General features: G+C 45.8%; 1 protein-coding gene across 2 annotated transcripts in view; it reads right to left on the bottom strand.

The window, feature by feature from the left end:
* Positions 1–24,427, bottom strand: part of DAGLA (diacylglycerol lipase alpha) — a 90,831-nt gene that overhangs the window by 24,563 nt on the left and 41,841 nt on the right. For both annotated transcript variants that reach the window (XM_050956097.1, XM_050956098.1), the window contains exons 2-12: positions 21,818–21,956; positions 20,936–21,147; positions 17,804–17,905; positions 17,031–17,169; positions 12,975–13,062; positions 7,375–7,509; positions 5,378–5,455; positions 3,480–3,604; positions 1,939–2,095; positions 1,540–1,623; positions 1,292–1,369 (exon numbers count right to left, since the gene is read on the bottom strand). In XM_050956097.1, coding sequence (XP_050812054.1) covers positions 1,292–1,369; positions 1,540–1,623; positions 1,939–2,095; positions 3,480–3,604; positions 5,378–5,455; positions 7,375–7,509; positions 12,975–13,062; positions 17,031–17,169; positions 17,804–17,905; positions 20,936–21,147; positions 21,818–21,912 — 1,293 coding nt within the window. In that variant the 5' untranslated portion in view covers positions 21,913–21,956. The remainder of the gene's footprint in view (positions 1–1,291; positions 1,370–1,539; positions 1,624–1,938; positions 2,096–3,479; positions 3,605–5,377; positions 5,456–7,374; positions 7,510–12,974; positions 13,063–17,030; positions 17,170–17,803; positions 17,906–20,935; positions 21,148–21,817; positions 21,957–24,427) is intronic.

Here is a 24,427-nt window from a genome sequence, read left to right as displayed (position 1 = left end):
AAGATCAAGAGAAAATTTTTACCTCTAACATGGATTTTAGATTTGCACAATATATAATAAGATACTTGTAAGTTAGATTTTTAGTTTATTAATGTCATTTTCATTTGGATTTAAATTTTATCTTTTGTATTTCATAAAAATTGTTTATAATTCTTATTATACTACGTAATTTTGAACAAAATGCATTAGTTCAATAGCATGAGATGTTAGCGCTAACTCCTTTTGATAAGCATAATATTTAGTAAATGAAACAAGCAGCATAATTTTAAATTTCTGAATTCCAATTATATGACAAAAACATTACCTCATTTATTTCTGAATATTATTTTGTTATGCTGACTAATTTTTGTTACTTCGGAAGCTTAAAACACAGCATTCATATTTACAAGAGCAAGAACGCAACCTTGGTTTCAACAATATGACCCCATTCTGCAAGCCTATCCATAGATGCATCTGAGGAAGTGGGTATTCACCCACGAAAGATCATGCTCCAAAACGTCTGTTAGTCTATAAGGTGCCACAGGATTCTTTGCTGCTTTTACAGATCCAGACTAACACGGCTACCCCTCTGACACCTATCCATAGATATAATCCTTAACCAAACACTGAGTCCCAGTGACACAGTATGCATCTGAGTAAGAACTACCTGCATGAGCAAGGCTTCCAGGATCAGGATCTTACACCTCTACCCAGCCAAGGACTTAAGCATGTGCTTAACATTAAGCATGAGATTAGTCCTTTGACTGAGATACTCATGTACTTAAAATTAAGCACATGCTTTAAATTTAGCACTTTGCTGTATTGGAGTCGAAGGTGTGGTCTACACTAACTAAATCAATTTAATTACACCAGGCCAGATTTCTAAAATAGACATGCTGCATCAATTTTGTTACATCAATGTAAGTTTTCTCAATAGAGACGAGGCTCTGGTGTGGGTCAGTGACCATCTGCCTTGCAACACTGAGACTGTTAAACTCTGTCAGGGCTAAATTTATTCTTCTTTCGACTGAGCTTTCCAGAATTTGCTGTCAGTGATTTTGTTTTCCACCTTAACAGATTCCTTTTATTAAAGTGGTATTTTTATCAATTATGTCTCTTTCTTTTCTTTGATTAATGGCATAGTGACCTTAGAAGGTTTTGGGGGTTTTAATAATGCCATTGGCCATGATATGGCCCCTTTTTTAATCCAAGGCTCTCAAATAATTAATGGCTCTTACAACATTTTGGGGGAGAGGGGTTGGGATTACACTGTAAACTTAGAAGGCCAAAATAAGCAGGATTTTCTGAGTACCTTGTGTCCAAGCCAGGTTCCATGATGACCTTCAACTGGGAGGCGCTCTGCATCCCCCGTCAGGTCAGTCAGGGCATCCTGGAGGGAGAGAATCCAACACAATTCAGAGAGTGAGAGAAAAGAAAGACAGCAAGAGTGTGAAATGAGCTCTCTGCTTGTACTGAAGGAGATTCCCAAGGACCAAGCATAAGCTGGTGCATGCTGGTGAGGGTGAGTGCCAGGGGATTCCCATCACAGAGCACACATACCTTTGGAGATAGGGTTCCTCGGATGCTGATGACCACCTTCTTCTTCTCATGGTCCACAGCCACATAGAAAGGAGTTTCATAGACCTGGGGAAAATGCATTACTCTGTTAAAACCTTCAGCCCCACTAGCTGTGATTTCTCACACACACACACCCCTCTCTTTTCCCTCCCAGCTAGAGGGAAGCAGACCACCTGCATGACAAATCTCCCATCTGGACTGTTCAAGGTCAGCAGTAACATAAAGACTTGTATACACGTGGTGTGGTCAGTCCAGAGGGAGATCTCCAGTGCTAGGGGAATGGCTTAGGGGTCTTCCAGCCATGCTAGAGAGCACATAGCTCTCAGGGGGAAGTGGCTGGGGAACATGTCCAGAGTACAGCAGGTGCCAGAGTCTCCTTACCGCATCATGACAAGAAGTGTAGACAATGTCCACTGAAGTCATATTTTCATCTAGGAAGTGGCGACGGATAGCGATGGCGTTGCAGCCGCAGCAGTTATCCTCCTCAATGGTGACACTAGGGGCATAGCGGGGCCGTGAGGGGCAGAGACAGCAACATCTGCAGAGAAAAAAAAATACTCTGAGGAAAAAGAAAAGGTGGGGAGAAGTAGGGCTTTGGGAAGAGGGGAGGGCAAGGAGAGGGACTGAGCCAAAAAAGGGAAACAGGGAGATACTATGTGGGTTTGAGAGACTCTGCATGCGAGTCTCTGGCCATTGTTTTTTATGCATTGGTGCCATGAAGCTGGAGCATAGACAAGAAGGCACAAGCATTTTTACCGCCTAACTGTGACCTGAGTAGGTTTAGATGCCATGGCAGTAAAAATGCCTGTGCCCACCTATGCTATAGGTGGAGCTGCACCCATGCCAAAAAATGCTTAGTTTTCCCTAGACTAGACACACCCTCTTTTTCAGTATCAGGATGTAAAATCATGAGGGTGTGCAATGTTGCTTGTGGACACCAGGAGGAGCAACAGTGCAACTAATGACGGAAGAATCAATAAGACTGTGGGATCTTTGAACCCTCCACAGCTTTGAACGCCTGGAGGGATGCTATACCTTTGTTACTGCAATTCCAAATGTCTTGTAATAGACCAAGAGGCCATCCCTCATTCAGGTCTATGTCCATAAATAACAAAGCCATTCTGGAGGCTAACCACCAAACCTTACCACCAAAAGGACTTGAAAAATGTCTTCCCTACACCTCATGCACAGATGACTGAAAAGCAGACAGACTCTTATTAAAAATGTTCCTAAAAATCAAAACAGCTTCTGGACTGAGACTGTGCCTGAGAAGCGTAGCTCTCCACACACACCCCGCCCCCCCTAAAAAAAAAAAAGAGTAATGAGAAAGTTCCAGCAACTGAAAATATAAAATGTTTACAATGAAAGTGCTACCTCACTTCAACTGGAGTGCTGCTACCTGGAGGTGACCATGCTAGTCCTGGCGTCAGAAATAAATCCCAGACAGCAAGGAGCACAGATCCTGGCCAAATCTCACTGATGCCAAATGTCAGCTCCTTGCATTTCCGTGCTTCCCAGAGCTGTGAGATGGCAATTCTGACTCAGTGAATATCATCTTAATCAATTCCCCATGCTGGCTGTATGAAGCACATAGGTCTGGCAAGATCTTTAGCATGTCAGAGAGGGCATACTGAGACACAGTCTGGATTATTTAATAGGGAAGACAGATGAGCAGTGGAGAGTAAGGGACTGAAAAGAAAGAATGGGAAGGGATGGGGAAAGAAGAGTGGGAATGGAGACTGAGAGGAGAAAGAAAAGAAAGAAGGAAAGAAGGAGAGGTGAGGACAAGAGAAATGGAAAGAAAGAGGAGACAGATAAAGCAAAGGAAAAAGAAGGGAAAAATGAAGAAGGGGAGAGAGGAGGCAAAATGGGTTGAGCAAATGAAAGTGAAGGCAGATAGAGAGGCAGGCAAGGCCACTCACGAGCAGGATCTGGCCAGGCGACAGAGTCCACAGGTGGGCTTCCTCATCAGGTACATGGGCCAGCCATAGGCAGCCAGGGCAAACAGCATATAATAACAGACTTCTTTGTACCGCAGCATCTCTTGCTGAAAGAGACAAGAGAGATTAAGTGCCCTTCACATTCTCTTTGGTGGTGCTTGCCTCACCTTGCCTCCCTTATCCAGCGCTCTCCCCACCAAGAACTCCCTAATATGTGTTAGGGACGTGCATACTTGTTTCCTCTTGGTGTCTGCATATTACATCAGCCCTCCCTATCCCCACCACAAGAGCAGCTACAGACCTCAGAGTATATCATCAGTTGCCTTGTGGAGGGCATATTGGTCATCCTGGGCCAGATCCTCCATTGGTGTAAATCAACTAAGCTACAGCAATTAACACCAGCTGAGGCTCTCTCCCATAACTGTTTAATAACATTTAGAATTATATCTAAAGATATTCCTGCAGCACATCAGCAAACTATCAGACTTTTGCAAGGGAAGCCATCCCACAGCAGTCTTAGCTCTATTACACTGAGGAGATCTCGGTGCCAGTTCATGTCCACACAAAACCCAGAGTGCCCGGCACTGCCCTAATTGAGGAGAGGAGACACTAGATTACTACTTGTCTGCAACAGGATCTCTCTAGCACAGGGGTTCTCAAACTTCATTGCACCGCAACCCCCTTCTGACAATAAAAATTACTACACAACCCCAGGAGGGAGACTGAAGCCTGAGCCTGCCCGAGTCCCGCTGCCCCGGGCTGGGGGCCAAAGCCCCAGCCTCACTTCCCTGGACGGAGGGGCCTGTAACCTGAGCCACACTATCCATGGCTGAAGCCGAATCCCTCAGGTTTTGGCTTCAGACATGGGCAGTGGAACTCGGGCTTCAACTTCAGCACCAGGCCCCAGCAAGTCTAAACCAGTCCTGGCGACCCCATTAAAACAGTGTCACAATCAACTTTGAGGTCCTGACCCACAGTTTGAGAACGGCTGCTCTAACATATTGTTCTCACATAGCCACAGATGGTCATGGAGATGCACAGAAATGGAATTGTAAAGCCACTCTTCTAGTCCAGGGCCATGTGCCTCAATGCACGTGTGGATCAGTGCTGACCTTGTCTATGAAAGGAGACATATAGAAAATTCTCCACCTGTCTAGAATGAGAGGCAGTCTGAAGACAAAGTGGAACCCAGTGGAACAGAATGGAACCACAGGTAGATTAATCACAGAATCACTTGATCTGAAAAGACGTGAACTGTGTCATCTACCTCAGCTCTTCTTCAACAATCCAGGAAGATGGCCGTGTGCCCTGTTAAGGGCTGCAATGGCAACATGCTGGGAGACCAAAAGCAAAACAGAATTTACACAAAATAGGACAGATTTCAGCTGTTTTCATCTTCATTAAAGAACTGCAATCTGCAGACACTACTGGTTCCTGCATGCAATGTTCCGTCTTGATGTAGGTGGCCTGCTCTGATCGAGATAGAACCCTGATCTATGCTGGCAGCACTTTCATATGCAAGTCCTGTATTAACACCCTGCCTGTGTCACTGACTCCACATTTGTGGCTTTGGAAAAGTCAATTAATTGCCCTTTCTCCTCCAAGTGGGATAATACCACCTACTTCATAGGGACATGGTGAGGATAATGCTTTAGAAAGCTTTGAAAGACCAAGGCAAGAGCTAAGCTTTATTGTTATCATCATCTAATAGGTCTTTTTCATCTTTAATTTCCTTGATTGTGTGAGACAGACAAAGAAATAAATGAAAGCGCAAACACCAGCTAAGAGACAAAGGGAAATGAGCTATAAGAAGATAGTCAGCTTGCTGTTTGTTTTATGGATTTACATAGAGCAGGTGAGTTCATGGGCTGGTGACTTACCGAGTTTTTCAGATCCAGGTACTTGGTGTTCCTAGTCACTGGCATCCCAGACAAAAAGGCCAAGATGTCATTGTTTGCCTGTAAATCACACACACATATGGATGAGTTCCCTCCATCCACAAAAACACAATGGCTGTGCACAAGGGAAGGCAAGTTCCCATTGTTCCATGCCAACACAACTCACATTTTCCCTACCGTCTGGTCAGCTTTCTGAGCTTATTTTTGTTCCAATTCCGACCCAGTCTGATCTCTAGTCCCCTGATTTTGAATCTCTCTCATCACTAGCACGACAGCCTTGAAAACTGGGGTACTGGACCACTTTGCTGCCATGGCACTTTTCTGCAGGGGTATCAATCAGCCAAGTTCAATTTCAGTAACTCCCTGGGTACAGTAACTATCCTAATATTCCCCCTGTCATTTTGGCTGGATACAGGAGTCTTCTTTACCCAAAAGTATAGGGGCCTAATCTTGATGTACATGGTTAAATAATTACAATGCACCACCTGGGGGTGGGAAACTAAATCTGCATATATCACCCGCCTACAAAAAGAAAGAGGTTATGAGGTTTAATTCCTTAATGGAATCATAGAAATGTAGGATTGGAAGAGACCTCAATAGGTCATCTAGTCCAGCCCTTTGCACTGAGGCAGCATTACGTATTATCTAGAGTAGGCAATCCCCGACAGGTGTTTGTCTAACCTGTTCTTAAAAATGATGGAGATTCCACAAGGTCCCTAGGAAATTAGTTCCAGGGCTTAACTATCCTGACAGTTAGTAAGTCTAACCTAAATCTTCCTTGATGCAATTTAAGCTCACCCATTACTTCTTGTCCTATCCTCAGTGGTTAAGGAGAACAATTTTATCACTCTCCTTTTTATAACAACCTTTTACATACTTGAAGACTGTTATTATCTCCCGCTCAGTCTTCTCCTCTCCAGATGAAACAAATCCAATTTTTTCAATCTTTCCTTGTAGACCATGTTTTCTAGACCTTAAATCATTTTTGCTGCTCTCCTCTGGACTTTCTTCAATTAGTCCACATCTTTCCCAAAGTGTGTAGCCCAGAACTGGGCCCAGTACTCCAGTCGAGGCCTTATCAGTGCTAAGTAGAGTGGAAAAATTACTTCTTGTGTTCTGTTTACAATAGTCCTGCTAATACGTCCCAGAACAATATTCACTTTTTTTTTTGCAACATTATTACATTGTTGGCTCACATTTAATTTGTAATCCACTATAAACCCCAGATTCTTTTCTGCAGTACTCCTTCTTAGGCAGTCGTTTTCCATTTTGTATTTGTGCAATTGATTATTCCTTCTGAAGTGCAGTACTCTGCATTTGTCCTTACTGAATTTCATCCTATTTATTTCAGATCTCCAGTTTGTCAAGATCATTTTGAATTCTAATCCTATCCTCCAAAGCGCTTGCAATCTCTCCCATCTTACTTTTGTCCACAAATTTTCTTAGGGCAGGTCTACATTACAGCGTAAGTCAATATAACTTAGATAGCTCAGGGATATGAAAAATTCCCCTACAAGTGACGCAAGTTTCCCACTAACATAGCTGCTTCTTCTCACCGAATTCTCCTATCAGCATAGTGCATTTTCACCAGACGCACTACAGCGGTGCACCTGCATCTGCACCGATGTAGTGCTGTAGGGTAGATTTGCCCTAGGTGTACTCACTATGCAATTGTCCAAATCATTTCCGAAGACAGTGAACAGAATCAGAACCAGGACAGATCCCTGCATGTAAAGCACTTTGGGAGACTCAGATCAAGTTGCAGAAGAAGTAAGTATTTTATATTTAATTCACAACCCAGTGACTGATAACAGCCCATCATACAACCAAAACAAAGTGGGCACAGCCACAGGGTTCACACACACTGAAGCAGATAAAAGCAACAGGTAAAACAGGGGCCAGGTGGAAATGAGTGAGATACATGCAGTCTCAGAACCCACATTGGGACAGTGCAATCCGGACGTACTCCATGCGCTCACCTCATCCAGCACTGCATTACGCTTTGCCCTCTGCCGCTGACGCAGGAGGACCAGGCCCGCGATGATGTCAGACGGGACTATGTCAAGGTCTCGGAAAAACTCAGCAAAAAGGTAGGCAATTTCAGAGTACGCATCCTGTGGAATCCAGAGAGAGGGGAGGGTTACGGAAGAGGAGTTTGAGGGAAGGCGCAAGAGGGAAAGAATGAGTGGGAATCAGTATGGCAGTGATGGCCTCATTCCCACAGCACTCTTTGGAAAACATTCCCAAGGGGACCTCATGGGAAAAAGTCTCTGGTCTAATTATTATTAATACGTATTATTTATATTACAATACCATCTAAAGGCCTCAGTTGAGATTGGAGCTACACTGTGCTGGATGCTGGATGCATGAATGTTAAAGGACAGTCCCTACAATCAAAATAGACAAGACAGACAAGAGGAGAGAGAAAGGAAGTATTCTTAGCCCCATTTTACAGATGAGGAACTACCGCACAAAAAGCGTATGCTGGGAATTGAACTTCAGTCCCAGTCCAGCGCCTTAACCTCAAGGCCAGCCTTCCTTTTCAACACTGATTTAGTTTGAACAATTCATTTTAATAAGAAAATCCCCCATATTTCCTCTACTTGTTGACCTCATCATTCTCTATCTCAGAGTCCTATGATCACCTCTAGTATACTGAAGTCGGCCAGTCTCCCAAGCCCCTCTGTCCCAGCTATACTCTTAAGAATGGAGGAGATAGGTGTATTATTTGTATAACTATTATCTGATTGCCATCATGTTTGTTACATGGTTTCAATGAGTTAAGTCAATCATTGGTGGTTTTATACATCTGCAGGAAGATAAACAATGGCTACGGATAATCCCAGTCACCCCAATTTAAGGGGACAATACAGATGACAAACCCTTTAAGTCTAGCTCAGACTATTTTGAGGCTCTCCACCTGCATTGACACAGGGGAAAACTGGGGGACTTTGGAACTGTTAAAAGCTGAGCCCCTGACAGACAAAGGGGGAGAGCACTGCAACGAAGAGAAGACTGAGCAGGAGGAGCAGCATGCAGGAGGATCCCTGAGTCGCTGAAGGACGCTGCTCAAAACCCAAGTGACTCTCAGCAGGACTGAAGATTTTGCAAACAGGTGCTATTTTTGGTTAGATTGGTATCTCCCATGTACCTCTATGAGAAAAGGGGGTATGGTTTAGAAGTTCCTTTGCAAAGTCTGGGCATTCTATGCTTTAGCTGTCACATAGTCCCCAAAGAGTTAAACTGTTAACTCAGGAACTCAGGAGGGTAGAGCTCTGTGGAGAACATGCGTATGCTCTTGGGGAGACATGAGGGGTTAGCACTGGCCAAGGGCAGTTGGGCCGCAGGGCCCCATATCCCAAGGAGGAGTCTAGACAGGAGAGGCCAGATTAAGAGAGAGTATCAGGATGTTTCTCAGATCCAGCAGGCTTAAAAGCAATGGGATCCAGAGGTTTAGTCCAATATAGCAACCCAGTGTCTAACCACAAACGGGGGCTCAGCTAGGGCTGTAGCACATACCTAGCCATTACTTTGGCTCTTCCTCATCACTTAATCTTTCCTGGAGGCTTGCCACAGTCTTTACCCTGAACTGTCGGCCCATACTTTCAAAAGGACCTTCACCCAGCATCTAAATTTACAACTGTGATTTTGTGTGCAATTGGTCTGCATGTGTGAATGTGGCCATTAGACATGTAACTCCCTGACCGGAGAATGTGCTTGAAAGCAGAGTCTGGTTTGGAGAACATGGTTTCCCTTTTTCTGTCCTGACCACTGCTTAGAAGCTCTACTTTTCCAGAGGTAAATGCTTCCATCTCTGGCAAACTATGAAGGGCAGGCTTCTGGGGTGCGAGATTATTTCCCTCCATCTCTTGCACAGTCTGCACTAGAGATCTCTTTCATCAGTGACCGAACCAATGGGACTTCAAGTACCAATGATGCACAATCTCTACACTAGCTATATTGTTTTAAATGTAGTTTTCACCTGTACCAATCCTAGCACTGTACTGCAGCATTATAACTGCATTGCCTTCTGAGTACCTATCCCACAGTTCTCTGAACTAGTGGCATGTGGGAATGCAAAAGGCCTTAAAGGAGAAGAGGGAAAGTTCCCATAAGTCCAAGGGAACTGGTAAGATTTCCCAGAACTTTTGTCAAGATGGAGAGGCCTGCGTAAAAGTTGAGTTCTTATTCCTTGCTCAGCAAGAAAGGTTTGTGCTGGAGCTTTTCAAAAGTAGGTACAAGATCTCTGCAGTGGCTAGAGAGACAATGTAGGTTGTTTGGACAGGACCTGCAGTGCACAAGACCAGCACTAATAGACTCCTTGTTGCAAAGGTCATTCCCCAATCCCACAATAACCATCTCTGTCCAAGAAGTACAGGGTGATATCCACTTGGCGACACTCCACTTGTGTGTCCAGACAATGACCACAGTTTTCCACAGACTGAGGGGGACAAGTTTTCCTTGAGGCCTGGGCCAGGCAACCATGACCACAAAACTTCAGAATGAGGACAAAGACTTTTCTTCCCTCTCTGTGGGGAGCTGCCCCCAATCTTGCAACACTGGATCACAAAGATGGGAGCTCCTATCCCCATGCAGCCGAGACTAGTGTTTGCTAGAGCTGACAGAAGAACAGAACTTCCATCTCACAGAACATTTTGATTATTTTACATTTGTTCTCACCCTGAATCAGGCCACTGAAACTTATCACATAAAGAAAAGTAAAAAAAAAAACCAGATTCAGAAATGTCAAAACAAAAAACATTGACATTCCTCAATCAGAATGTTTCATTTTGGGTTATTTAGATATTAAACTGTGTCTACTTGAGCCACTACAGTGGCTCATGGGAGTTGTAGTTTGGGTGCCTCATGCCCCATTCTTCCCTATGGGCTGGGCTCCCTGACTGCACTACATCTCCCACAATGCACCACCATTTCCTCTCTGGCTGAGCCACTGTGATGTATCTGGGATGCGCAAGGACCCAGACTACAACTCCAGTGAGACACCATGACAGCTCTGGTGGATACAACGTAAAAATGACCCAAATGAAAATGTTTAGATTCAGAGTGATCCGACCAGAAACAAAACACTTGTTTTTTCCAACTGTCTCTTCCATCCAGCAACTGACCTGTGGAAACTGGCTATGTTGGATAGTTACTGTCAGTTGGACACCAGTTATGGGCTCGGAAGTTCCCAGGAAATGCTATGGCATTTGCAAGACATTATATCCAGTATTGCAGGGGCATGTAACCAGGCTAGCCAATTGTGCCAGTCTATAGGGGGATTTCAAAAGTGCCAAGTGCCTGATCCTTTGGTAATTCTCACTAAGCCCCATGTGGCTCACTAACAACATCCCCAGGTTAATTACACACTGTCTAACAAAGCCTTCCCTTTAACCTCTAATTTACATATAGGACAAATAAGGGCATCCCTGTGGCCTTCTCCAGACCATCCACTACTTTACAGTGCTCTGTATTTTCTCGACTCATCTCCTCTCCAGGGTAAAGAACATGTACAACCCCATGTTTCTTTCAGTACCATTTTCTGCACCTTTCCTGTGTCTTTTTTTCTGAGATGAGGAGACCAAAACTGCAAGCTGTAATTAGTGCAGATGTACCATTGATTTATAGAATGCCCTCAGAGTTTTCCATATCGTTCTCTATTCGCTTCTAATGCAGCCAAAAATCTTTTCTGATTTTTGGCCACCACTGTGCATTGACGTCTTTGCTGAGCTGTCCTCAATAACTCCTAGATCTTTTCCTGAGAGGTTATAGCTAATTTAGAGCCCATCGGTGTGTGCAAGTAATTGAAATTGTTCATTGCAATGTGTATTAGCTTGCCCTTATCTTTGATGACTTTCATCTGACATCGGTAACAATTCCCTCATTTCCGATCCTTCCGGAGTTCCTCACAAATGCTCCATAGTTTTGACTAACCTAATTATTACTGTGTCCTCTGCAAAATTTGCCACCTTACTATTCACCTCTCCAGAAGGCCATTAATAAATACGGTGAACACCAGATCTAGTGCATGAATCTGCTCCCACTGAAGTCAATACGAAAGCTTCCGCTGACTTCACTGAAAGCCAGGATTAAGCCACTAGGCCAGATCTGTGGGGGAACTATCTACAGCAGTGATTTTCAGTTCATGGTCCGTGGACTCCTGGGGGTCTGCAGACTATGTCTAGGATTTCCAAAGGTGTCCACACCTCCAGTTGTAATTTTTTAGGGGTCTGCAAATGAAAAAAGGTTGAAAACCACTGATCTATAGTATTAAACTTTTCACACTGAGAATTGGTCACTGTCTCCTACCTCAGTTTGTAAGCCATGACAAGACTTCACAGGGACACTTAATCTGACACTGAGTCACTGTATTTAGCAGTAGTTTTATGCACTCCATCTGCCCGTAAGAGACCTCCTGCCAATTCTGGTGGTTTTGCATTTTCCTATTTTTAAGATCTCTCTCTCTCTCTTTCTCAATCCCTTGCTGCTGTTTGAAAGGCTCTCACAAACAACAGGGAAAACTGAAGTAAGTGTTAATGAAGAGGAAACAGGGAAGCTGCCTACACACAAAGTTCCATGAAATGCAGAAAGTAAACATGGTAAAAAAGAATTTTTTCTCTAATCTTCATTTACAGGAATCTTAGGTGCTCCATGTAATAACAGCAGGTAAAAACACTTCAGGCAGAAGTGTGATCTTAAAGTTGACAGTGTTCCTAGGAACTACTACATTTCCACATACATAACCTTTTGTGAGGGAATTTCTTCAAAGGCTTTTTCAAAAGTCTAAATGAACTATATCAAGTGTTTCCACCTTAACTATTGTTCAATTAACCCCTGCAAAGAATCCCAGCAGCTCAGATAGAAATGATTTTCCCCTGTTCAAGCTGTGCTGGGTTCTCCCTCTCATATTGTACTCATCTAGATGCTACGTTATGCCATGGAACTGAGGGATGGCTCACCCACACCCAGGGTAAGAGACTCTGGGCAACAACTGGACATCACCATAGTGACACTCAGATGGGACACAGCTGTATTAAATAATACTGTAAGAGGATGCCCCCTTTTATTAATCCTGGTCCCATGACTATAATTTCCAGGATCAGATGGGTAAAACGCTATCCAACTTTAAGAGACCTAGAGACCTGCCTCTCTGGACATGGATATAGCAGTTATAGCTAGTCCTTCCTGTGCCGTACAGGGATTGGGCTCTGGGTGATCACCTTCCAAATCCACCCTCTAGATTCTCTAAGCATTGGTATTCCTGACGATCAGCCAGTTTACTTTAGAAAACTTGTAACTCAAAGGAGGATGAGGAGACCCACTATACTGCAAGCCTTTGCACCTACCTATTCTGAGAGCCATTCAGTTTGTTGCTCCTACAGGGACATTTCCACTGTTCTCTCTCACTGCACTTAGTGCCCTTAAATCCCAACCAGGTGAGAGTGCCTCCTGCTGAAACCAGTGATACACTTCCATTGTCAGTCTTGGGGATTCTCACAGTGCTATGCTCAGAAAAGCCCAGGACAAGGCTGGCTGGGCCTGGAATTTGCGCTCGGATGCAGAGCTATTTGTTACTTACAGACTGGGAGTCCTTTGTCCGTGTGCAGCAAAGAAAAACTTTTAGCCGGCGAGTCCAGCTGCTGGCCTGCCCCTCCTCAAGGCGATGCCTGCAACAGGGAAACAAAGAATGCATATGGACAAAGGAAAAGCAGTAGCATAGCAGAGGGGCAGGAGCGAAGACGACAGCAGTAAGAACACAGAGAGACAAGCAATAGGACCTGGTGCACAAATCCTGCAGACTATGTGCTGTCAAGGATAATATACATACAGAGCCTAATTGTCATTTCCACTAAAGCCCCTATACACTGCTCTGGCAGCAGTACAAAGAGGACTTAGCGGATGAGAGTCTGGCCCATGCTGTATACAGACAAACATACACAGGACAGGGGAAATGGTTTATGAGACAGTATTCCACAGCTAGTAGATTGACAGCTAGTAGAGTGTGTTGGAAGACAAGTGGAGACATTCGTGAAAGTTCTGACTTGTCTGGCCAGTGCTAAGGCTCAGTGCTCACATACATGATGTCCTTTTCTGATTTCGATCGTTGTAATGAGGACATTAATATTCCATGGTCTGCTAGAAGCAGGATGTCCAAGGACGTCTCATTCTTTGGAGCTTGGAGGGGTACCTAGAGGTAATTGTTTGTAGGTGAGGTGCCTTCCCTAGGATTTATTGCTATTCACAAGGAGAGAACTTTTACCTCTATGGGACAAACTGACTCCTTGCAAATTGGATTTTACAATACACCACAGTGGAGCTCAAGTCAAGCCCAGATGCTACTGGGCTTGGGGAACTACATTTTGTGACCAGTTCTTTCCCTGTTTTTGACTGATGCACATGCAAAGCAAAGAGGATTAGATCAAGCAAATTGAAATTCATCTCACTTTAAGGCTGGGGATGGTAGTGTCTTTGATTCTCTGCTGAAAGTCTTTTACTATAGGGATCAGCCCTTGGTATCCTCAATTGGATACTCGCTCTGTTGGTGCCAGCACAGATGAATTAAGGTTTAATGTGCTTCAGTGTGATTAGAAACAGGTCACCTCAACCCTCTGCTCCAGGCACAGGATCCTGCTGGGAAAAGCTCATGAGTACAATGAGTTGCTTTTGGAGAAAGATTGTGGTAAGCAGGGTGCCTCCTACAGAAGCATGGGACCCAGTCAAGCAATTCAACATATAGTGCCTGAAAGGGGATATGTAAAGGTTTAAAAAGTAGCCCATAACTTGCAGCTAAGATTCCAAAAGATGAACAAGAATATAGTTTTAAAATGGAGTTAGCACTGTACTGTTACTGAGCTAGAGAGAATCATAAGCTTCATGAAATGCTAAGGAACCCAGGTGGCAGAATTTTTACTTCCTCTGTCAGCGTCAAGGACTTCACAACTGCTCTAACGGGGGAGCAGGGGGGCACAAACCAGTCTTTCGGGGCTAGACTTTCAAGTGTTTAGACTTAGCCCAAAGGTGAATTTGTCAGGTAAGTCTCAATGTAGTGAGGCGGATGGGCCTCCCTCCTCCAGGGTGAGAGAGGGAGAGTTACACGCCCCTTGGAGGGCAGAGCCTAAGCCTCTCTGAATCCCTCACCAAAAGGAGGGGGCAGGGCCGGAAGTATAAAAGACCAGACCCACAGCCCATTCGGGGAGAAACCTGCAGAGAAGAAGGACGTCCCGCTGGCTCTGGAGCAGCTCGAGGTGGATCCCCTGCCTAGCTTGGTCCATGCCCCAGACATGGACAATGATTGGCTTGGTGTGCCCACTGCCGTTTACCCGGAGGAGTCGGACAATGCCTGGACGCCAGAGGTACCCATCCCAGGGGAGACATAGGGCTGGCAGCAAAGCCTAGACCCCCAGCGTTAGCATGTTGCAGCTAGATCCCCCCAGACCCCAGGGCAGCTGATTCAGTCCCTGCCAGGGCCCTGGGCTGGGATGCAGTGGAGTAGGGAGGGCCCACGTCCCCCTGCCCCTCCCCTTGGGTGGCTGACCCTCATTCCTCTGCAAGGGGCTCTCACTGGGAAGAGAAGTGGCCCCAGCCCCCCTTGAGACTGTTGTCTGCTGGCAGCCTGAGCCCTGCAAGCCCAGGCCCCAGCCTACCTGTAAGACTGAAGTGTTTGCTGGTGGCCTGAGCCCTGCCCAGGCTATAGCCAGCCCCTTAAGACTGTCGGGGGACGGGCTGCCGGAGCCCAGGCAAGCCCAGTACTCAGGTAAACAGAGACAAGCCTGGAGACAGGCTATGGCAGCCCTCCAGGGATCTCCCTCCTCCAGAGTGAGTGAGGGAGCGTTATACTGAACATAATCAGTTGAACTATCTTTGATTTCTGTGAGGATTAAAATAGCCATGTAACACAACAGAGAGTCTAATAACAACAGCTGAGCAGCACAAAAGGGAAGCCACCACAAATGAACTGTCCTAAATGTGACAAATAAATCCAAAGGAAATCTGTCATTGTGACAGGCTCTGTTGTGGGGTAAGACAGTGGAAACACAGCTCAAGTTTAAAATGCATTTACAAAGGTCACATTGACTCTGACGTGTCACAGGCACTTGCCGTTGAGGACTAAGGGCTTGATCCTGCAAGGCAGAGAGTGTCCTTAACTCCCTTTAACTGACAGTGCCCAGCACCTTGCAGGATCAGGGCCAAGACCAGAAGGTGATTTAAAAATAAATCTTTCGGGGGGCTAGTGTTATAATAATAATAATAAATACATCATAGCATTTTTTCCATATAACATTATATCCCAGCAGATCTCTGGTTACATACACCAATCACCACTGAAATTCAGCCATCTCTGGGGTGGAAGGCTGTAAACAGCAGGTTCATAGCACACTGCATAACAATATGGGGAGGGAGAACTTTGGTCAAGGACACTGGGACAAAGCCAGACCCTGACTGACAGTGCCCTGGCGTCTTTAATATCCACAGAACAGTAAATTTTAAGCTCTCAGGCAGAAGGAACTTTTCAGACTGCAGGGTGCTCAGTTTCTCTCTCTCTCTCAGGAAGACGAAGACCTGAATCAAACCTGCTGGGATTTGGCATGTAGTCTTAGAGTTGGACCCTGACCGTCCCGGGATTGTCCTGATTTCAGCAGAGCAAGCTTGAAGCATGAAAGATAGATTAACAGGGTACTGAGGAGCCCAGAACTGATGCAAGTGACATGTTGATTGGTAAGGAGGGATCTCCCCATTGAAAAAATCCGAACTCCTTAAAGGGTACATGAGTTTGCTGTATGGCTCTTTAATGGTCCAAGGGTCTTTCCCAAAATGTGAACAGCATCTGAACGATCCCTTTTCAAGCCAAAGTTGGAGCAAATGTTTGGTGCACCACCCCTCACTGTTTATTCTTGATTTGAAACACATTACTTGCAGGCTATTTTCAAATGGTCACACCATTGCACATGCAAAAGAAAACAGCCTCAACTGGCAAAGCCACATTCCTCATCAAGGGCTACATACATGTCCACACTGCAGGTGAAAACAAAGCCAGTTTGTGCTGTCCAGCATTTTAAAAAAACCCAAAGAATGTCTTACTGGGTGAAAAAAAAACCCTTTCCTCTATTTTGGGTTACTCACAAATGGCACAATGGGTTCTTAATTATAATGTCTAACTAGCAACACAAAAGTAATTGCTTCTGGGCACAGACAAAACATATCAGAGGGGAATATTTCGACAAAAGACAAACAATGAGCAAAGAAAGGGGCTTGGAATGAAGATGCTGTTTCAACCTTAACTAGAGCATCAGGGTTGCAGCACTGTAAAAGGGCAAACAGCCATGCAAAAGGATGACCAGTATAGGATATTATGCACTGCAGCACCAGGGCTCACTGGGGACAGCAAAAACCCTGGCTTACATTGGGATCCAATCAGACCTCTCACTTCAGACACAAACACTGATGTACATGTGCTGTACAGCATGAATATACTGGCGCATCTGACCTGTGCTCCTTTGAAATTATGCTCAACAGAGAAATGCACTGATGCCTGCAGCAGAGAGCACCCTGAGGTAGGATGGGGAAGAGTCAAGTGTTGGACAGATCAATATGGGCTTCAGACCTCTTTCTGGAGAACTGTGCTCTACTTCCTTACCGCAGGTTGTACGTCCTCAGGTTACGCTGTCTCCTCTTTGTGGCTCGCAGTTTGACAAAGGTCCGTCCCGTTGGGTCAAAGACGCACAGAACAGTGATGCAGACACTCAGAATGACGACCCAGTTGCAGACGACCATTCCTGCAGAGAGAGAAGAGGGTGAAAGTCGGGGGTCTGTCCTGGAGCCACAGCAATGGCTCATCCACCCTAATCTCTTGTGTGCATACCAGCTCATTTCTCCATTTCTGCAAAGAGAGCAAAAAAATGGCATTAACCATCTCACTCCTGCAAAGAACTCCTTTGGGAGGGTCTCTGATCACAGCTGGATTCTCCAGCCTCAGGATTCTTGCTTGAAGGTTACCCACACAGAGGAGACACTTAAATATCTGTTCAATATCTAGAAGGATTCCAGGGCATGTGTCAGGACACCAATAAGACTAGCTGAGATCCTGAAAAGAAATCTGGGTAACTAGTTAAGTCTCTGCAGAACAAATTGTAAAGGACAGAATTCTTCAGATTCACCCACCAGATCCAATGCTGGGAACTTGGATTCCTGTCCCTCTGGAGACAGCTCAAACATATGAATACAATGTCTGCTCTGTGCAGTGACATAGCCAGACAGCAAGCACTACATTCACAGAGACAGTACTTCAATCTGTTCCCGGGGTAGCTCTCCATGTATGGAGTAACTCCCTAGTCAGGGGCACCCCCTACATGCACAGAAGCACATGAATGCACTAACTGAACACTACATTCAGGACACCCAAATACATACCCAAGGTGACACTCTTGGCAGTGAGGTCATTGCAGGAGGAGTAGTACTGTGTTAACCAAACGATGCCCACAATAGCATACACAAACTCGATCACCAGGATGGCTGAAACAATAGGAACACAGAGTGCAATAGCAGCAAATTTCTAACAGTTAAGCACTGCTTCTCCCCAGAAAGGTGGGCATCCTCCTAGCCCCAGCTCTGTCAATCCCACCTGTGTCACATAGCAGCAGCCTCATGCCAAGGGAGAAATCCCAGTTCCTAATGCTGAATGAACTCTAACCAGTGGCTGGTTCATGTCCCACCAGGATAGGCACTGCTCTCCAGCAGGAGAGCAGCACAAAATGGATTACCTTGCAGTTTTGGCCACAGTGCTTTAGGAGTTGATCCTCAAGGAATTATTACAGAGATCCACTAGCTCCTCAACAGCCCCTACCCCTGTGTTACACCCTGACTGTACGTACACAGAGCTGCAACACTGGCTTGATTCAGACACACAGTTATACCCCTCCTAGCCTTTTCCCGCACCCCTACTTCAATTCACGGAGACTCTCCTATGTAATGTACCACCATGTAACCATGCATCTGCCTCCCCATGATACACTGCCTGCGTGATTTGTAAGGGAGAAGTTAATTCCCTTAGGCAAATTTAGGAGGGTTTGTACATGTGATTAATCCCACCTTGTACATTCTGGCAAATTTGGTGCATATGGAAGGGAATTTTTCTATTTTAGGTACTTATACAGCCCCCATTACCACAGTATCTGAGCACCTCACAATCTTCAGTGTATTTATCCTCACTACACCACTGTGGCACAGGGAAATGCTATTATCCTTATTTTACAGGTGGGGAACTGAGGCACAGAGAAGCAAACTGACTTGCCCAAGCTCACACAATAAGTCTGTGGTACAGCAGAAAACTGAAGCCAGGTCTTCCAAGTTCCAAACCAGCATCCTAGTCACAGGATCATCTAGCAGACTCAAAGTGTGCAGGGAAGGGGGGACAAAAGATGTTAAGACCCCAAGCCTGGCAGCCTCAGGACACAGATAATCCCTGCTGCAGCTGGCAGATTCAGAAAGGGGCATACGGGGTGAGGTTAATTTCCCACGGGCTCTAGCAAACCCAGGAGGATATGTGTGTAACACAGGGTCTCTTCCCAACTAGCTTTGGCAGACTTGCGAGAACATGTGGAGTGCTTACCTTCCTTGGGCTCTGCCAGATCTGGGGTAGGGATTATACCCCTCAACTCTGCCAGCTCCAGGAGCAGGGGATGCTCTGCAGACTCAAGGTCTGTTCTAGTCACATGCTGCCACTTCTTTAAGGCCAGAACCCTCTCTTTCTTGACCACTTCGGGTACTACTTCCCTCACTAGTTGGTACATCTCAGCCATTGGAGTTGTTTCACTCAACTGAGACACAGGCACCCGCCCAAGACATTGATCTGCTGATTTTTCGATTAACTGCAGACCTGTCAAGCACTCACACTCCTGTCATCTCTAGGGCCCTGTCAACCATGGGCTTGCACCATCTTACTGCGCCCGATTTAAATACAGTTCCAGCAAACACTTTCTCATGCTGTTCGGCCAGCCAGTGGCATGTTTAAAAACTGTGCCCTAGGCCTTGTGTACAATGGATCTTTCCCCCGCAAATTCCTACCATTGCTACCATCACATCAGCTCCCTCTATGGGAGCGTTAGCATAGACAAGACTTCTGGGGGCTCAGAGCTGGTCGAATGGCATGTGCTTATCCTGCAGCCACAGGGGCCTTGATTACACCAGTGGTAACACTCACACTGTCAATACCAGAGGAACTGATGAAATTGTGGTAGCAACAGTGAGAAATTTTGGGAATTAAACACAGACAGGCTCAAGACTCAGTTTCAATATAGTTTCCTAACTTGGCTAAAGTCCAGTGCCGACATGGTATTAAAGGGCTTGATGACTTCACAGGGAGATGGGAGGGGAGGGAAGAGATCTCTCACTTGGTTTTTCCCTTTATCTGCCCCTTTCACTCAGCCTGGATTTAATATAGTGTGTCTCAAACTGCCAGGCTCCTCTCCTTTCCCTTGGGAGACTCCACAGTGTCTGGGAGAAATGGAGAGAGGAAGATTTGTTTGCTTTGCTTGTTAATGGTTTGCACTTAGCACTCAGCAAAGATGGAATTGCCTCCCATATGGAGAGAGCTTTTAAGAGAGGATGCTGGGCTTTTGATAAGTCCTAAGTGGAAAGAAGCCAGCAAAACAAGAACAGGCAACAGGCTGCCCTGCCCTCACATTTAAAAGGGACATAAATCCTTGTTTATCCAAAAGATTTCCCCACCAGGCTCCTTATAAAAATACTTCCCCCAGGGAGAAGATGTGGTGGCCTAAATACATTTCCACATCTTGGGGGATGAATAGAAGGATAGAGTGAGAAACACTGTGTTGGGATATCCCAATACCTGCACAAGAGACCAGTGTCTGTTCCCCTTTCCGGTATGACTCTGAGAAGCTCAGGATAGATGTGACAGGAAGAAAGGTCTTAGGAGGAAAAGAGGTCTGTACACACATCTCAGGACTGAAGGGAAGGCATGTGGGCATCCAGTAAATATAGTTATAGCTATGGAGGTGGGTTATCTACGAGCACACTGCTAGATGGGTAAGTGTATTGAGAGGTGGCCTATAAGTGGTGTCTTAAAGTAGGCAGGTGAAGGCTAGGTGTACATGTGTGACAGGGAAGGGCCAGTGTGTGCCTTGGGGTGGGCATGCTCGTGTTGTACTGAGGCATATACTTGTGTTATTGGAAATCTTGTGGAGAAGGAGGGGGCAAAGGTGTAAATGTATCACAAAGTGGGTGTACAATCGTATTGCAGGAAGAAGGATGAATGTATTTATTGTAGGCATGGGGTGTACAAGGTGTCACAGTGAGGGGGGGGTGAATGAAACGTTTGCTGGGAGGGTGTTTTAGGTGGCAGGTGAAGGTATGTATGGGAGGGCAGGGGGTTGTGTACCCATTCCAGAAGAGCTCCATAGCTATTCATGTGCATGTCAGAGAAGAGTGGCTATCTCTTAGGTGTAGGGAGGAAAAGTCTTCTGAGAGTGACAGATAGCAGAGTGGAGGTAAGTGGTTAGAAGGCCCTATGCTGCTGCCTCTTACCCAGTCTGACATAGAGCACATACTGCATCGAGTCCCGGGGCTCTGTGTACAGGATGCTGCCACGCATGCTGAGCCAGATGATTGCCACTTCTGCGATCATGCAGCTGAGCAGGATGCCCAGGTAGCCTCTGCCGTGGTCCACCAGGTTAAGGGAACAGGTCTCGTTGGGACTGTACACCAGCCCGAAGAGCACCACGGAAAGGATCACAAACCTGCCATGCACAAGCCAACTATTTACCAGTGGCAACACCAAGCAAAGCAGCCCAGCATATGGTAATATTTCCTCAACTAGAGTCTCCTCACAGCCAGTTTTTTTTATCCTTAGGACTAAAAGAAGGAATCCTAGATGGCCTGTACATTTCCTGCTAGTTCTCCCACTCACCTGCAGATCATCTATATATTAATTTGGTCCTGAATTCTCTTTCCCAGCTGCCAGGTGACATGCTGCCCAGATCTCACCACCTTGGTATCCTGCGTCTATCTGGCAGTTCTGAGATATTCCCTGGGATACACCAGAGGCATCACACTCAAATCACTGTCCTCTGGGCCCCTCTAAAGAAGCACACCCCAAAATTTCAATAGACCACTCAGAATAAAGGGTGAGGATGTCTCAGGGAGTTACAGGCACCAGGCTTCTAACAGAGGCTTCCCCTGTGAAAGTGGGACAAGGGTTTTATATAGCACTGATCCAAGGAACAGGGAAAGCAAGAGGGACCAGAAGTTCAGAACAATTTGGTACCAGTCATAAGTGTCCAATAGAGCCTTCCTAAGCTATACAGGGGAACTGGAGAGAACTCCAGCCACTGGAGATGGGAGTAGCAAAAGGAAGTCATGAGTTGCTGCAGAGCAGCCTTCTCCCGAGCATCTGTGCTCTCCACTTACCAGGTGGTGTGAAGGAGGAAGAGGAAGATGGCTGGCAAAACGAGGTCATCGCTGCCCACAGACCAGCGACGGCGGAACACCACAATCCCTGGCATGGCTAGTGGGTCTGAGGAGGCTCAGTAGGCAGGATGCTCATCTCCTGAAACAGAAATGTAGGAATGAAGGATGCAGGTCCCCTCTAGTCCCTCAATGCACCCCGTACTAACTTAAAATCCCCTCCATCCACCACACACAAAGGAGGGGGTCCTGTTTGAGAGTCCGCTCCATCCCACTTCCATGACAGCATCAGATCTCCTCCATCCATCACCAGCAGGCAAAGAGGGGTGGGCATACCAAACTCAAGGTGGGGAGGCGGGAAAAGAGAAAGGCAGTCAAAGATCATGGGAAGCATTAGCTTAAACAGGTATGTAGCTCATGCTGAATGTAATTAACACTAACCCGAACACCAGCTTACACGATTAGTTGGAATCCTATTACAGAGCTCTGTGTTTGTAAGTGATCCCTGCTGGGCACCTACAACAAGTTGTGCCAGCCTAAGCTCTGTACAGCTCCCTATTACTGTGTTCTCCCACACATCTGCCACCAGGTTCTTCTCTCAAAACCCTCCTCACAACACCTTCCTCTCAGCCGGCCAGATGCTCCAAAGCATCCATTAACACTTGGCCCTCACACACCACTGGGAGAGCTGTACATCTCCTTCCTATCTCTTGGGGGTGTGCACCCTACAGCCTCCATGGTGTGTCAAAGCTAAGGAAGGAGCATCCAAGGAGATTTCAATCTTGACTGCAGACTGTTTAGAAGCCCCCGTTTGCTCTGCCCTCACTTTGCCTCCTGTATGCATTAAATCATTGGAGATTTAAGGAACAATTGCTTCTCTCCCTTTCTCTCTCTTTTATGTATTAGTTTTTCAACCTGATGATCCTTAATTAGCACTGGCAACAGAAGTCAGAGGCTATACAAAGCTCCCCTGCATACGCAGCTCTGCACCTCAATCCTGCCCTGCAGCAATTCCTCTACTACTCTAGTCCAACGTTCCCCCTTACGCAGCCCTGCCAAAGCACCTCAATCCTGTACTGGAGCATCCCCTGCTATAACAGTCTGAAGATGCACCTCAATACCGACCTGCGACCTCTGCATGGCTCTGTTAATGTATTTCTGTCCGGACCTGCAGCGTCTCAGGCTATTCCACTTCTAGCTTTCACCAGCAACCCACTGTGCTCTGCCAGTGTACATCCAGGGTGAGGTTACAGAATCCCCTGCAATTCCAGTCTCTCCTTCACCCTCAGCTTTGTCAATGCTCTTCAAGGGTGACCTGCAGCTTCCTATGCTATTACAGAGTCTGGGCCACCATGCAGCGCTGTCCATGCACTTCAGCCGTAATCCGCAGCACTCCCTGCTATTTTAATCCTACTCCTTCACACCCAGACACTGCTGACAATGCATCTCGATCCCAAATTAAGCAACCGTGCTAGTCCAGTGCAGTCCCTATGAAGTACTGACAAGCAAGTCAAGCGTCTAGAGGCAAAAATAAAAACATCTCATTTCTATTACTTGTGATATAATCAGGATTTGCATCAGGAATTCTGAGGGGACAAACTACTACACTAATCTGCCATGTCCCAGTCCTAACTCAAAACTGATCATAGCTCTTTCACATTAGATCTCAAAATCCAATTCAAATACTCTGGATAAAATGACCTGATGAGTGATCACATTTAAATTAACTAGAATCTTCAAACCACAAAAACATTTGCAGCTTATGACAGGCCCCACGAGCTGCCCTAGCAGCACCACACAGCTACATTATTAGAACGTCTGATGTTACAACAGGTCACACGATCTGGCATTTTGTACTTGTCAATTATGTTTCTGCTCTCTAATCTACACACAAGAACTGCAGCTCATCCTAGAACTGGGCAGCATTTCTTTTACCGTGTCCGCTACCAACTGCTGTCACCCTGGTTGAGTTGGTTTTGCTCTCCTACACATGCTGTCACGCAGCAGCAAGTGACTACACACACACCTCTAAGACTTTTCAGGAAATTCCACAATTAACATGCTGATACACTTCCAGCCTGTTACTCACTTTGGTAAAGGCAACACTGCATTCCATGCTCAGCAGAACAAAAAACAATATGAAATAACTACATACCATTTGGATTCACACTCCCCTAGCGTACACTTGTCAAGCACACTTGGTACATTTCAAAACTGCTCACTCCACTGGCCATATGGCAATACTTTCTAGCCTTATCATGAACAACCCCACCATCCACCACTGGCAGGCACATGGTGGTACTTTCCACCTTTACCTTGAATATGCTACCCTAAATCAATGCACACAGCGATACTTTTCACCTTGCTCTTAAACACTGTTTCTCCTTGCCCGTGGACATAGTGGTACCTCCCAGCCTTTCCCTACCTGTAACTGCTCTTTTTCCATGCAGACATTCCCAGCATTCCCTAGCTTACTAGTGTGCCCCATCAATGTATTTTCAATCATTTTTCTGCACTTGGCAGTACATGCAGTTGTACTTTGCAGACTTTCCTGCCTACTACCAGATTAAGTAGTGCTACTTTGCAGAAACAAGTGAGTCCTAGGGTAGGTTC

This window comes from Gopherus flavomarginatus, chromosome 5, assembly GCF_025201925.1.
Source record: "Gopherus flavomarginatus isolate rGopFla2 chromosome 5, rGopFla2.mat.asm, whole genome shotgun sequence".
Lineage (NCBI taxonomy): Eukaryota > Metazoa > Chordata > Testudines > Testudinidae > Gopherus > Gopherus flavomarginatus.
The sequence above is the reverse complement of the archived record's forward strand: the minus strand, read 5'-3'. Positions and strand labels throughout refer to the sequence as shown.